Source organism: Melanerpes formicivorus, unplaced genomic scaffold (genome assembly GCF_026170545.1).
Source record: "Melanerpes formicivorus ecotype bairdi unplaced genomic scaffold, bMelFor1.0.p_v2 SCAF_2, whole genome shotgun sequence".
Taxonomy (NCBI): domain Eukaryota; kingdom Metazoa; phylum Chordata; class Aves; order Piciformes; family Picidae; genus Melanerpes; species Melanerpes formicivorus.
Genome location: NW_027142354.1, coordinates 56,392,045 through 56,406,536, shown reverse-complemented (window position 1 = coordinate 56,406,536; position 14,492 = coordinate 56,392,045). Strand labels below are relative to the sequence as shown.

At 48.9% G+C, this 14,492-nt stretch overlaps 1 protein-coding gene across 1 annotated transcript in view; it reads right to left on the bottom strand.

Annotated features, from left to right (window-relative positions):
- The window catches only part of RNF130 (ring finger protein 130), a 53,113-nt gene extending 43,432 nt beyond the window's left edge, over positions 1–9,681 (bottom strand). The window contains exon 1 of the mRNA XM_068162437.1: positions 9,195–9,681. Within this exon, the coding sequence (XP_068018538.1) occupies positions 9,195–9,462 (268 nt within the window). The 5' untranslated portion in view covers positions 9,463–9,681. The remainder of the gene's footprint in view (positions 1–9,194) is intronic.
- Positions 9,682–14,492: the final 4,811 nt, after the last annotated feature.

Sequence of the window (14,492 nt, the reverse complement as noted above, 5' to 3'; positions counted from 1 at the left end):
TGTGCTTTTATTGTCCAGAGGAATGAGGGGAAAAAATCTCAAATACAGATGCCTGAAGCTGAATTTTATAAAGCATCTCCTTCTACTGCCCTGCCACTATTGGAAGCCCTTTGGACACTGCTAACTAGCACTGATGCAGATGTGCTGTCATGGGGCACCAGGGACAGCCATCATGAACAGCAATGATCACAGAAGTGTGCTTCCAGATCAGCTGCACTCCTGTAGCTTGTCTCTCAGGTCTTACATTTCAGAGAATAGGACATTCTGTTTGAAAAGGAATTTCATTTGATAGAATAGAATAGAATTAACCAGGTTGGAAAAGACCTTCGAGATCAAGTCCCAACCTATCGCCCAACACCATTGAATCAACTAAACCATGGCACCAAGTGCCACATCCAGTCTCTTCCCAAACACTTCCAGTGACGGTGACTCCACCACCTCCCTGGGCAGCACATTCCAATGGCAAATCTCTCTTTCTATGAAGAACTTCTTCTTAACATCCAGCCTAAACCTCCCCTGGCACAGCTTGAGACTGTGTCCTCTTGTTCTGGTGCTGGCCACCCTGGAGAAGAGACCAACCACCATCTGGCTACAACCTCCCTGTAGGTAGTTGTAGACAGCAAGAAGGTCTGCCCTGAGCCTCCTCTTCTCCAGGCTAAGCAACCCCAGCTCCCTCAGCCTCTCCTCACAGGGCTGTGCTCCAGACCCCTCCCCAGCTTTGTTGCCCTTCTCTGGACACCTTCCAGCATCTCAACATCTTTCCTAAACTGAGGGCCCAGAACTGGACACAGGACTCGAGGTGTGGCCTAACCAGTGCAGTGTACAGGGGCAGAATGACTTCCCTGCTCCTGCTGGCCACACTGTTCATGATACAGGCCAGGATGCCATTGGCCTTCTTGGCCACCTGGGCACACTGCAGGCTCATATTCAGACTACTGTCAACCAGTACCCCCAGGTCCCTTTCTGCCTGGCTGCTCTCAGCCACTCTGACCCCAGCCTGTAGCACTGCATGGGGTTGTTGTGGCCAATGTGTAGAACCCTGAACTTAGATGTGTTAACTCTCATGAGAATCTCAGAAGTCTCAGAATCATTTAGGTTGCAAAAGATCCTCAAGATCATGAAGTCCAACCATTAACCCAGCCCTGCCAAGTCCTCTGCAAAGACAAAAGCAGCTCACTGTTCAGTGCACACTTCCCCCTTGCTCAGAACATTTCCACTCAAAAATGAGGGGGAAAGAAAGTACCAGCAAACTGTGCTAGGATGCTTCTCAAGCCTTGAAAGCTAGAAATTCTATCCTTCTCCAGTGAAGTCAGACTAAAGAATATTAGGTATGATACATCCTTTGCAAAACACCATTCAATAAATGCCCACAATGCCACAGAAGCTCCTCAAAGTGCCAAAATTAACCCTGAAAGTAGATACTACAGCAAACATTCATTTACTTAAAACACCTGGGATGAAGAGCAGTAATCCTATGGGTTATGTACAGATGCATAGAATTGTCAGGGCTGGAAAGGACCTCAAGGATCACCTAGTTCTGACTCCCTGCCATGGGCAGGGACACCTCCCTGGGCAACCTGTTTCAGTGTCCCACCACCCTCATGGCGAAGAACCTTTCCCTAACATCCAATCTGAGTCTACCCACTTCTAGTTTTGCTCCATTCCCCCTAGTCCTATCACTACCTGATATCCTAAAAAGTCCCTCCCCAACTTTCTTGAGCCCCCTTCAGATACTGGAAGGCCACAATAGAATAGAATAGAATAAACCAGGTTGGAAGAGACTTTCATAAGGTCCCCTCAGAGCCTTCTCCTCTCCAGACTGAATAGCCCCAACTCTCTCAGTCTGTCTCCAAGTGAGACACTGGCACAGGTTGCCCAGGGAGGTGGTGGAAGCCTCATCCCTGGAGGTTTTTGCAGCCAGGCTGGATGTGGCTCTGAGCAACATGATTTAGTGTGAGGTGCCCCTGCCCATGGCAGGGGGGTTGGAACTAGATGATCCTTGAAGTCCCTTCCAACCCTAACAATTCTATGATCCTATGATAATCATGCTTCAGTATAATCATCTTCAAAACTAAGCACCAAGTGGAAACAAAAATGGCCACAAAAATAATGAGCTGTAAGAATGAAAAGAGAATCAACATAAGAGCAGTAAAAGGCAAAAGGCAACCTGGAAAGGGAAGCAGCATTCTTCAGAGCCTGCCATACAGTCCAGTTTTACAAAAATGCCTGTAGGTATCTTCAAATTTATGCAGCTTGGGATTTTCAGCTTGAAAACTGACAGGAGAAGTAGTTAGCAGATAATAGAAATTGCATCTGTGGGAAAAGCAGCACAAAACTTTCTACCACTGTAGAGATCAAAGTCTCTTTCAGCTGTGGACAGAGCTGTGAAACATTACTGCACAGAGCAACAGGATTAGGAAATAAGATATTAAGAGATAAAAGCTTTCCAGATATAGACCAAACGCATACAGCACGCTGTTCCTGACAAGGTGGATGTAAAATTAACAGCTGACAGTATTATTCTAGCACTATTTAAGTAATATAAAAGAAAAAACAACCCACCAAATCCAAAAACCAACCACAAAAAAAAAAGAACCACTGAGGAAAATCTGGTTGGTTTAGGTAAACCTGCACTGAGTAACTGCAAGTCACTTGAGATTAAATAGCCACAACTCACTTTTCATCAGCCTCCTACCACACCACACAAATGTTAAGCAACCTTTCAGCAACAACAACAAAATATATCCAGGAACAACAGCAGAAAGCCTGAGTTTTCCCTTTACACTCTGAAAAGAATGAAAGTCTTAGAGTCACCCTTCTAGCTGGCTAAAACAGACCATCTGCTCTACCTCTAAGTGCCAGGCACTTCAGCTGGCATTGTAAAGGGCACAGATAAACAAACAGTGCCAGCAAGAGTCATCGTCAATACCTCTCCATTATCGTGCCATCTATGCTCCATTGTCCAAAGTCCAATTAGGATCTAAAAGATCAGGGCTTGCTGGATGATGTACTACCTGGATGGTGTCCATGCCAGAATGAAAAGCAGCTTCACATTAAATTAAAGATAATCTAAAACAAATCACTTGCACATAAAGAGTTACGATCAGAAGTCACTTGTGTAATTCCATGGGAGCACACAGAGAGCCTCTCAGTGTTTCTCTAGTGGTGTGCAGCTCTTCTGGCTTATTCTAAGACTTACTTACTCTGCCTTTCCTTTCTCTGGGTCTGTGTGCCATGAATGGATTGGCAACCCCCAAGTTTTCTGTGAGAAGTGGAGACTACCGGCTGAAGTAAGGAGTTATGTCCAACGCTGGTGTAAATCTCTCTTTTCCTACCATAACCCAAACACCACAGAGGAGCCTCTTTACAGAAGGATCAGCTGCGATCTAAGTACCTTCCTCTAGGCTGAGTGCTTGCTTTCACCTTTAGGAGAGCTTCAGTTTCCTCTTGCAGAATGCACAGCATTAATCAACTTGCATTTAACTCCTTCTCCTTAAGCATTTGCTTTTTCAGTCCTTGGCTCTGCTGAAGGACTGAGGTTTGTGGCAGCATTTTAGGGATTCATGTGAAAGAAATAGTGATGCCATAGAACCAGCCAGGCTTCCAGAACCACTGACAAAGTGTTGGCAAGCTCATGTTAGCACAGCAACAGTACTGTCCTCCTCCTTCCCAATTACCTTTAGCTCCCAATGTAAGAGGGATAGCCCTTTTGTGGGAGCAAAAGTGAAATGAATAGGTGATCTGCCACAGGTTTTGTCAGAAATATGGGACACATCTGCCTGAACACAGACTGTCTCCTACCTCTGAACCACAGCTTTCTCTTGTCTACTGCACGTTTATGATGCTTGTGCCTTGCTCAGGAGGTAGCTGTGGCATCCCACTTCAGCCAAGTGTTGCACAGACTGCTGGCAGACTTTGTCCCCTTTTCACAGAAAAAGGACAACATCATGACCACACTCCCTGGGCATTAACTATTTTATTCCATGGGGGGTTTATTTTGGTTTTATGTTTTTATTATTTATCCTTTTTTTTTTTTCTTTTCTTGTGTTTTTTTAAACCAATAAGGTCAGGTATCTCAGTATTGATTGGATCTTAGCTAATATTCTACTCTCTGAGGCCAGCACCAGTTGCCAGAGTGGCCTGTCTCAGCTACACAAAGAGAAATCACTTTAAAGCCTGACCTTCACTGCATGTAATACAATCAGTGGAGAGACATCACCAATATCTCAAGGGGCAGCAGATCAAGAGACTCAGCACAGGGAAAGAAAACAGGAGGCAGAACCTGTGCCTCAAAGCATTCCCTCCCTCCAGCAGGCCCTGCCCGGGCAGGCGCTAGGCAGCGTGTCTGACTGGCAAAGCAGCCAGCCTTGTGCAACACCTTAATTATAATCCTGTGACAAAACCTGCAGAAAGAGTTCAGCTGGGAAATGTACAGGAGAAACACAGCAGCACAGACTGATCCTTATGTCAAGGTCCTAGGTATTTGCTGCCCCATTAGGATTTCATAGCTGTAATAGTTATTTTTCCCTTTCAATGCCTACCCACTTGTTCTCTTATCACTGCAAGTCCGTATTTGAGCCAGTTAGAACCCCCAACGTTGAAAAAGTTGTGTCAATGAGTTAGGCACAGTGATTTGTTAATGTTTTGGGGATTTTTTTATATTTTCAAGAGCTATTTCAGGTAATTGCTTTGACTAAAGCTGGCTTTCACACCAAAAGAGACTCTGAACAAGTGGTAATCTTGTTTCAGGGAAGAAGTTAAACCAAAGGAAATCACTGAAGCTTAGAAGAATCCTGCAACAGTTCAGATTTAATCTTGTTAGCTCAGCAAGTAGACTACAATTATGCCTATAAACTCCAACATAAGCCTTTTTTGTGATCAATTAATGACTACTAATCAAGCTGGGTACTGAGATCAGAGGTGAAGGATAGCTGTGTGGCACAAGATTTTTAGTTCTGCGACGCCATTGATGTATTTGCTTGCTGCATTTTTCTTAAAGCCTATTGCTTTGGATTCTGGGCCAGAAAGAGACACAGAGCTCTGTCTGAACGTTACCTAAAGCTCTGCAGTTACTAGGAAACTGGCATTTTAAACCTTCTGCAGTTAAAACTTGCTCACACAACATGTTTATGAAGTGTCAGATGCTACAAAATGCTATAGAGTACCATGCACAACTACCTCTGTTCCTAACACTGTGCCAATATTGGGTTTTTCCCCACTTCCACCTTTTTCTAACACGTTCTTCCTCAAATTCTCAGTCTCCCTGCCCAGCCATAACCCTACTACTCCTTCTGCAGAGATGTCCCCTTTCCACAAGCTCCTCTCACAACCATCACCTAGACCATATGCCCTTTAGGCTCCAGTCCTTTCTCCAGCCCACTCACTTCCTTGTTTCTGACATATTGCCTCAGTGAGTTGTAACACTTTCAATTTGGGCTTTGAGTTTGCTGCTATTTCACTTCCTATCTCCACTCCTCATCCCCCTGCCTACTTTCTCACTACTCAAGCCAGCCAAGGTGCACAAAACTTTGCCTTCCAGCAAGGTCTGACCATCTGCAAGGGGACTTGGAGAACACAGGAGGCTGAAATTTCCCATCCTTAGCTGTGTATCCAAACACAGAATGTCATTCCATCACCTAGACACAACTACAGAAGGATTCTGTTCACCACAGATGATCTTGAGGGACCGAAGTAATGTCGTTTCTACCAAGAAGCGCTGAAGTGAGTTTTCAATGGGTTCTGGTTTGCTTTGTCACATCAAGAGACACCTAAAGGTCACCACCACAACTGGTATCAGTCATCTAATACAAATGGTGCTTAAAAGCAGAGGTTCCTAGGGGGACACAGGCTAAACACTGCCACAATGTAATAAACAGACAACGCCACAAGCACCTAGGCAGCTACGGTGAGACATCTGGGCTGAAATGGCTGGTTCCAGAAAGACACAAATAACTGATGATGAGACTGAATGGGAAATGCTCAGTAACCTCACTGAAAAGATAACATCAATTGAACTATCAGAAAAGGTACATCAGGTTGTGAAGATGCATTTTGCTATTATCCTTCCATGTGGAAGGAGAGGGACACTTTCTTGTGAGCTGAAAGCATTTGTGCCCAGCAGCTTTTTGCAATGCTCTTCTAGTAAGAAATTATTTAAGTCTCAACAAATGACTAGCAACCTAGAAAGAAGGAATGGAACTAGAAAAACTGAAGAGAGATTGATAGAGAAGCTCTGCTGCTGTTGTGCATTTAAAGCACTTGAAAGAGATGCATGCACAGGTGCTGGATTTACACCCAACTGTGACCAACAGCTTGCTGGAGCCACACTTTCACAAGCCACATTCACCAGCGGTCAAGAGAATTACTGCCATGCCACTTCCAGGGGAACACTGCTTTTGAAAGTCAGTATCCATTTCATACAAGTGCCTATAAAAAGATCAGAGTTTTAATACATGTATTAACATGGCAAGGGTGAATTCTGTTAAAGAAATTCTGCTACAGAAATGGGAGAAGCGCTTGAACAGATCACTCTGCTGTGAGATTTCAAGGTTGGGGGACCACATGGCACTGGCAACTTCAAAAAGTCCTACAGGAAATACCAGGCACAGGCAAGAACACAAGTTAAAGAGAACACCACAGAGCACACCACTTCCAATGGCAGGCTGTGCTGTCACACATGGTGTATGCTCAGCAGCATGCCACTGGTGCCAGGTATGGAATTAGTAAACTCATTTCCTTGCAGGCACTGAGTAAGGGACCTCAAGACATCAAGCAAAAGTGCGATACTTAAGGACCATTCAAGGATAAAACACCGATGTCCAGTCTACACTACCAAGGTGCTAACAGGTCACCCTGGTTTGTGGAAGCTCAAGGGACAGCCCATGAACAGGGGAAGGCTTGACATGAAAGCAGTTTCAAAAAGTCAAGCTATCTCCAAACAGTTGTTGACAATTGTAGAGTCCTCTTCTTCTGATACATGAGAACTGGGGTAGAGCATTTACTGCTGACAGCAGAGGCTGGTGCTAGCTACTTGTGTGGACAACTACCAGGAAAAAAAACCAAGCAAGGTATTTTGCAAACAGGTTCCACAGCATCATTAACAGGCTGCTGAAAGGGCATTAGAGTAATCACTTTTGTCAGGACAGGATGGTCTTTTATCAAATCTAGACATATAAAAAGCACAAGGGTATAAACATAAGGGCCTTAGGCCTTCAAGAACATCTTAGCTAAAAGCATAAAAATATCCCAGTCCTTCCTGCCACATGGATTCTTTTTAAGCCCCATGAAGCCCGCCTTGGCCAAATGAAAATGAAACATGCACCTTCTAAAAACTGGCATAGAACAATTCAGAGCTTTAAAGGAAGACAACTGCTGCAGTGTTTGCTTTAACAATCATCTGCTGACAAACAGAAGGACAAAACCGAAATCTCCCCAACAACTGATGGCAAAGTTGTAATGACTGCAGCATGACAAGACTGCAGAAGCTGAGGTCTGTCATTTCTCGGTTCCTGCCGTGCTTTGTCACCGAAGTTCCTCACTACAATACTTAACAGCAGGGCAGAAACATGCTGCATTGCTCAGAAATTTATTGAGCTCTCTCATTATTAGCTTCCAGGAAAAACGCTGTCAGCCTCCCTCAATGGTTTAATCCCACTTCAGTGAAGACCATATCAGAAGAGAGGAGAAAAAGTTAACAGAAACAGGTTAAAAAAAGTAATTAATGTCAAAGTTGTTCTTGACAAATAATGCAGCCACTTCAAAGAAGGAAGGGTTTTGATACTTGGACTACATTAAAAGGCAGCAATTTTAAAACCCATAAAAATGCTACTTGAAATAAGAGCATTTACATGCTTAGCACTTTCAGGACAACCTCCTGATTTCATCTAGGAGGTGTGTGCGCTTAAGTGAGGAACACCAAGAAGCACAGTTGATGACAGCTGACCCTGAGAGCACGGTGAAGACAGGATGTGAAACACAAGCAAAGCATTCTCAGTGCTCAGTAATTTCTGCTTCTTCATCCTTCACCTGCAAAACATGCTGTATTAATGTATTCTAGTTAACATGGTGTAAAGCCAGCAAAAGCAAGTTGCAGGGAAACCAGCAAGCCTCTGCTGATGGAGTGTCTGCTTCATACCTACAAGAAGCTCACAGCAGACCGCCTAAGAGGATGCATCTTGTTCTGGAGAAGCATCAAAGCATTTTCCCGATTTTAAGATTTGGCTTTCAATAATTAATACTTTTAATAATTAAGATTTAAGCTTTTAATAATATGATAGTTCTAGGTTATCAATTCTTTAAAAAAACAAACCCCATCCTTAATATTCCCCACTTGCAGCCTAGTTTTAAGTGACTACATTATTTCACTTAATGCATTATTCAGAGGTTTACTGTCCAGGAGGTGGGTTGGGACTGCTGCGATCCATCAAGTGGTTCATTTCTTAAAGATGGGAGTTTTGATAACATCAGGAAGGGTTTTCTAAGTAAGATGCTAGTAAAACCACACCGTTATGCCTGAAGCAACTGGTTTTATTTCAGGCAAACCTCAAGACAATACTTTTATTGTTTGTGTTCTCTATAAGCCCCAACACTTGTCGAAAACACTGTTGATGGGCAACAGCTTCATGTAATGAAAACTTATTTGGAAGCGCTGCAAGGTTCAATATTGCAAGCAAACACGTTCTGGACTGGCCATGAGAGTAAACAGCTTGATGGCTTCAGCCCTTCCAAGTCTTGATGGACAGCTTAAACTGCCTTTTTAAGAAGCGTACACTGAGCAACCAGGACTTCACGCAGCTGCAGAAGCCATCCAGATGCGTATCACTGGGAGACAGCCACGCAGCTGTCCTGAGATTGATGGCATCACTGTAATCAAACACTGTTCACTATTGCTACCTTCCCCCTGTAATTACTTTGGAAAGCACACCTTCATCCCTCAGCATGACCAGCCTACTGGGATCGATGCTGGAAAGGACATTATGTTTTGCAGAGCCATTACTGAAGCCAGCACTCTGATTTATTGCCCCCCACCCCCTTTTTTTTTTTTTTTTTTTAATTTTATTTTCCTCTGGGAAAGTTCTTCCTCCTCTTTTGTCAGCGCTCTCTAGGAAAACTCTGCAAAACTCAGGCAAAGGCCGAGCCCCCTGTGAGGAAGGCACCCGACAGCCAGCCACCGGCGGCCACAGAGGACGCGTTACCTCCGTTGATGGGGACGGGAGCCACCAGCAGGCCCTTGACCTCCACCTTGGGGGAATCCTGCCCGTAGCGGCCGCGGTCGATCCTCAGCAGCGTGGGGCCGCCCCGCTCGGGGCTCAGCACCGTCACGTTGATGAGAGCGGTGTAGTACGCCTGGCTGGCGTTGTCGGCGCCGGCCGGCCGGACCCGGCAGTGCCAGAGCAGCAGCAACAGCAGCAGCAGGACGGAGGAGCCGCCGTTCCGGTGCTGGCGGACCCACCGCCAGCTCATCTTCGACTCCGGGCGAACCGACGGCCGTCACCGGTTGCCTCCGCCGCTTCCCTCGCGGCAGCGCCGAGCCCCACACGCCCGGGTGTATTTTATCCCATCTGACGGTCCAGGAACGGAGAAAGACCAAAAGCAGGCGGCGGGGGGAGGAGAGCACGGGCTCATGCCATGGGAGGAGCCAGGGGAGTCATGGCAGGTCCCAGCCGAGTCCGATCCGCGGCCCCCAGGGAAGACTGCTCGGGGCGAGCCACGCTACGCCGGCCCCTCAGGGCGCCGCGCTCATGTCGCCCGCCCCGGCCGCCCGCCGCTGCCCGTGCTGGGCGAGGGGAGGGGAGGAGGCGGGGGCGGCGCCGGGGCCCCCTCCTCGCACGGCTCCGCGCCGAGCTCCAAGGATGCCGCCGGGAGGAGCAACCGTTGCTGCCGCCGCCTTAGTCGCGCTCACACACGGCCGCGGAGCTCGCCTCGGGCTCGGCTCGTCGCACTGCTGCGCTTCGCCTCGGGGCTCGTTGCCGCCTTAGTGCGACGAGCGCCGTATCCCGCTGCCCCAGCCGGTGGCCGCAACCGATGACTGCTGCTCCATGCTCAGCTCAGTCCCGGGGGAGATCAGAAAGGCCCCCGACACCTTCCGGCAGCCGCGCAGCACTCACCCGGCGCCTCCGCGCCCGGCGCCTCGACTGCAGCCCGGCGCTGCCTGCACTGCGCAGGCGCGCCCCGCCCCGCCCCGCGCCACGAGGGCGAGAGGCAGGGCTGCAGGGGAGACACGCCCATGGGAGGCGGGGCCAAGTGTATAGGCGTGCGCTATGACGTCATCGGGGGCGTGGCGGTGTGGCGGAGAAGGTGGAATGGCAACTGGGCGCGGGAGGTGCGCTCCGGCACTGGCTGGTCCCGATGTCTGCAAGGGAGACTTGGCTCTAGGGACCCTCAGTTCTTCAAGGAACTAGATGTAGGGACACATATGAGTTGCCACAGCTCCTCTGCGTCTTTCATCTGGTGATGGTTTAAAAGCATGTCTTCAATACGGGGAAAAAGTAAAAAAGGGCTGTGCGTCTGCAAAAGAGGAGGGGTGCGCCCAGTCTGCCCAGCTGCTGCCAAAAGCGCTGTTGGGGCGGGAACAGTGCATCCATGGCGGGATTTTGTCACCCCTATCGAATTTGGAGTTACCTTGGGTGTACTAGAATGGGAAGTCTTACAAACACTCAAATGTTGTTAATAAATAATAATCCTATTAAATACTGTAACCAGGACTTGATTAATTACTTTTAACTATCATTGCAGTTAAGATTTCAGCCTCCCTATGACCATAGTAAATAGCAACATACTGTAATGGCCTTCTGGGGTTTTGAAGGGTAAACTACCTGAAGATTATTTATGGCAAAGAAAACACATACTGCAGGGCTGTGAGTTAGGGCATTAAGTTCTGAACAAACAGCTGTGCTGCTGTTCTTTCGAGATACAGCCTCCTTGGTGACTTCCCCAGCCGCTTGGGAAAGGCCTCCATGAAGCCTGGTGTTTAACCTAAGCATCTTACTAAACTCTTCCCTTTCGGAAAGTTGTGTAGTTTATCTATTTGTGATGCGCCTGGTCACATCGTGCAAGGCAACACCACTGAAGCGTAGGTTGTTTTGTTGAGATGTTGTGATGGATCTCATCCTGCCCTTGGAGAAACCTGCACCATTCCCATGGAAAGGAGCAGGGCTGCAAACCTGCCTCATGGAGCAGAACAGACCTATGCTCTCTGCTAAAGACATGGAGTGTGTGGTTCTGTACTATCCTCAGAGAAGCTGTTTGTGAAAAGCTCTTTAGATATGATCCAGGAAATGTCTGTGAAGCAGCAGATGAATGTTCTGCTTCCACTTTATTCTTTTTCCCCCCTTTTAATTTAATTTTTATTTACTTGGTAAGTGCAGGGTGAGGAGCCACATGCCATTAATAGTTTCTCAACGTTTCACCCCAGATGGTGGGTGAGAGTCATAGCAAACACACTGATCCTGCACCCTGCAGAACATTCTGGAGCTGTGATTCGTGCAGTGCAGACAGCAGTTGGATTTTCCAGCACTAAGAGCACTGCTTCATTTTGAGGTGAAGTCATGTCCTTTATTCCTGAAATGTCCTCAGAAAGGGCCAAGAAATCCTAGGAGCCTGGAGTATTCTTTGCTATTACTGCATTGATCTTCAGAGAAAGGTCTCTGAAGGTCAATGATTAGAGGGCTGGAGCACCTCCCCTACGAGGACAGACTGAGACAGTTGGGGCTATTTAGTCTGGAGAAGAGAAGACTCCAAGGAGACTTAATTGTGGCCTTCCAGTATCTGAAGGGGGCCTACAAGAAGCTGGAGAGGGACTTTTTAGGGTGTCAGGTAGTGGTAGGACTAAAGGGAATGGAACAACAATAGAAATGGGTAGATTCAGATTGGATGTCAGGAAGAAATTCTTCCCCATGAGGGTGGTGAGACACTGGCACAGGTTGCCCAGAGAGGTGGTGGAAGCCTCATCCCTGGAGGTTTTTAAGGCCAGGCTGGAGGTGGCTGTGAGCAACCTGCTCTAGTGTGAGGTGTCCCTGCCCCTGGCAGGGGAATTGGAACTGGCTGATCCTTGAGGTCCCTTCCAACCCTAACAATTCTATGATTCTATCTCAAAACCCTCTTGAAAAAACACTGAGGAAACATTTGCTGGCCATGTCAGGAGCAAAACAAGCTGGAGGGCCCAGACCATGACCTGTCAGTTCCCTTTTCTAACCACAAGAAAAAGCTGCTTTTCGTTTCACCCTGCCCGTTTCCCTGTGGGCTGTGTTCCTGCCGGAGACGGTTGGCTGTGCCAGACTCCCCCCGTGAGGGCTGCCAGCTTTGGTCACACAGCAAGAGCTGGGAGCTTTCTCTGCCACATGCAGGGCCATGAGCTGGGAGGAAGAAGATACCTGAGGTCTCAGGGCCCTCAGGAGAGATGCAGCCAAGCGCTGCTTCAGGATCCACAGTATTTCATGAGCAGAGCAGCTTCTATCTCCTCATTCCCCAAAGGGACAGGTCCCTAGATGGGGAGAGGAGAGTGAGAGAGTCCTGTTGGCTGCCCTCATAGTATCATAGTATCAGTCAGGGTTGGAAGGGACCACAAGGATCATCTAGTCCCAACCCCCCTGCCATGGGCAGGGACACCCCACACTAGATCAGGCTGCCCAGAGCCTCAGCCAGCCTGGCCTTAAACACCTCCAGGGACCGGGCCTCGACCACCTCCCTGGACAACCCATCCCTGTCCACCATCTGGTGGTGGATCTGGATAAAGGGATGGTGGTGGAGCTGGATAAAAGGATGATGGTGATGGAGCTGGATAAAGGGATGGTGGTGGAGCTGGATAAAAGGATGATGGTGGTGGAGCTGGATAAAGGGATGATGGTGATGGAGCTGGATAAAGGGATGGTGGTGGAGCTGGATAAAGGGGGGGTGGTGGAGCTGGATAAAGGGGTGGTGGTGGAGCTGGATAAAGGGATGATGGTGATGGAGCTGGATAAAGGGGTGGTGGTGGAGCTGGATAAAGGGATGATGGTGATGGAGCTGGATAAAGGGATGATGGTGATGGAGCTGGATAAAGGGATAATGGTGGTGGATCTGGATAAAGGGATGGTGGTGGAGCTGGATAAAGGGATAATGGTGGTGGAGCTGGATAAAGGGATGATGGTGATGGAGCTGGATAAAGGGATGGTGGAGCTGGATAAAGGGATGATGGTGATGGAGCTGGATAAAGGGATGATGGTGATGGAGCTGGATAAAGGGATAATGGTGGAGCTGGATAAAGGGGTGGTGGTGGAGCTGGATAAAGGGATGATGGTGGAGCTGGATAAAGGGATGATGGTGATGGAGCTGGATAAAGGGATAATGGTGGAGCTGGATAAAGGGGTGGTGGTGGAGCTGGATAAAGGGATGATGGTGGAGCTGGATAAAGGGGTGGTGGTGATGGAGCTGGATAAAGGGATGGTGGTGGAGCTGGATAAAGGGGTGGTGGTGGAGCTGGATAAAGGGATGGTGGTGATGGAGCTGGATAAAGAGATGGTGGTGGACAAGCAGGAGCTGAGGGGATGTCTCCCCAGGCCTCTCTATGCTGCACAGGGCAGCCATGCCTCTGTCCGTGGCAGCTCCTCAGAGGAACGTTTATTTTTTCGGTAGACAAATGGCACCGAGCTCTTCCGAGGTCACCACAGTGTGAGGGAGCCGCTCCTCAGGTTTCACCCTGCCTCCTACTGATTTCTGTTGGTGAAATGGCCACCATTCCATTTACGTTCCATCCCCAGCGCTCCCCCGGCGCGGTACATTTTGCTCAGCCCCGATGCTGCCCATGGTTCGCCCCCGCCCTTCTCTTTCCTGTCAGTTTCCTCCCGCCGCCATCTTCCCGCCCGGGCCCTGCCCCGGGCCCGCCGACGCCGGGGCGAGGGCGCCACCTGCGGGCGGCGCGGCGCCTCCCGCGGACGGGCCGGCCATGGCGCCTGGGAAGGGCTCCGATCGCTGAGGAGAAGGGGGAGCCCGAGGGGGCTCCGCCGCCTTTGGCCCCTCCTGGCGCCTGTCACCGCTGTTGGTGAAGGAGGGCAAGAGGGGCGGCGGGGTCCCAGACCCCGGGCCGAGGCAGGGTGCGGATCTGGGAGAGGTGGCGGCGGTGAAAAGCTGGGTGCTGGACCGCCGGCTCCTGCCAGCGCGCCCTGGGCGGTGAGACGCTGGCACAGGTTGCCCTGGGCGGTGGTAGGAGCCCCCTCCTTGGAAATACTCCAGGTCAGGTTGGACGGGCCGCTGAGCAACCCGCTCCAGTTGAAGCTGGCCCTGCTCACTGCAGGTGGCTTGGACACGATGGCTTTTAACTGTCCCTTCCAACCCTAACCACTTTACGATCCGAAGCTTAACCAAAGTGTATCCGGCTCCACCGCGAGAAAAGACCACGCTTCATCCTGGATGGAAATGCCACTAAGGCCAGCTGTTTCCTAGAGGATGCAGAGACATGCAAAGGGACATGAAAGTAAAAATAATAAACCCAAAGTGTGTAACTGCTTGGGCCAGAG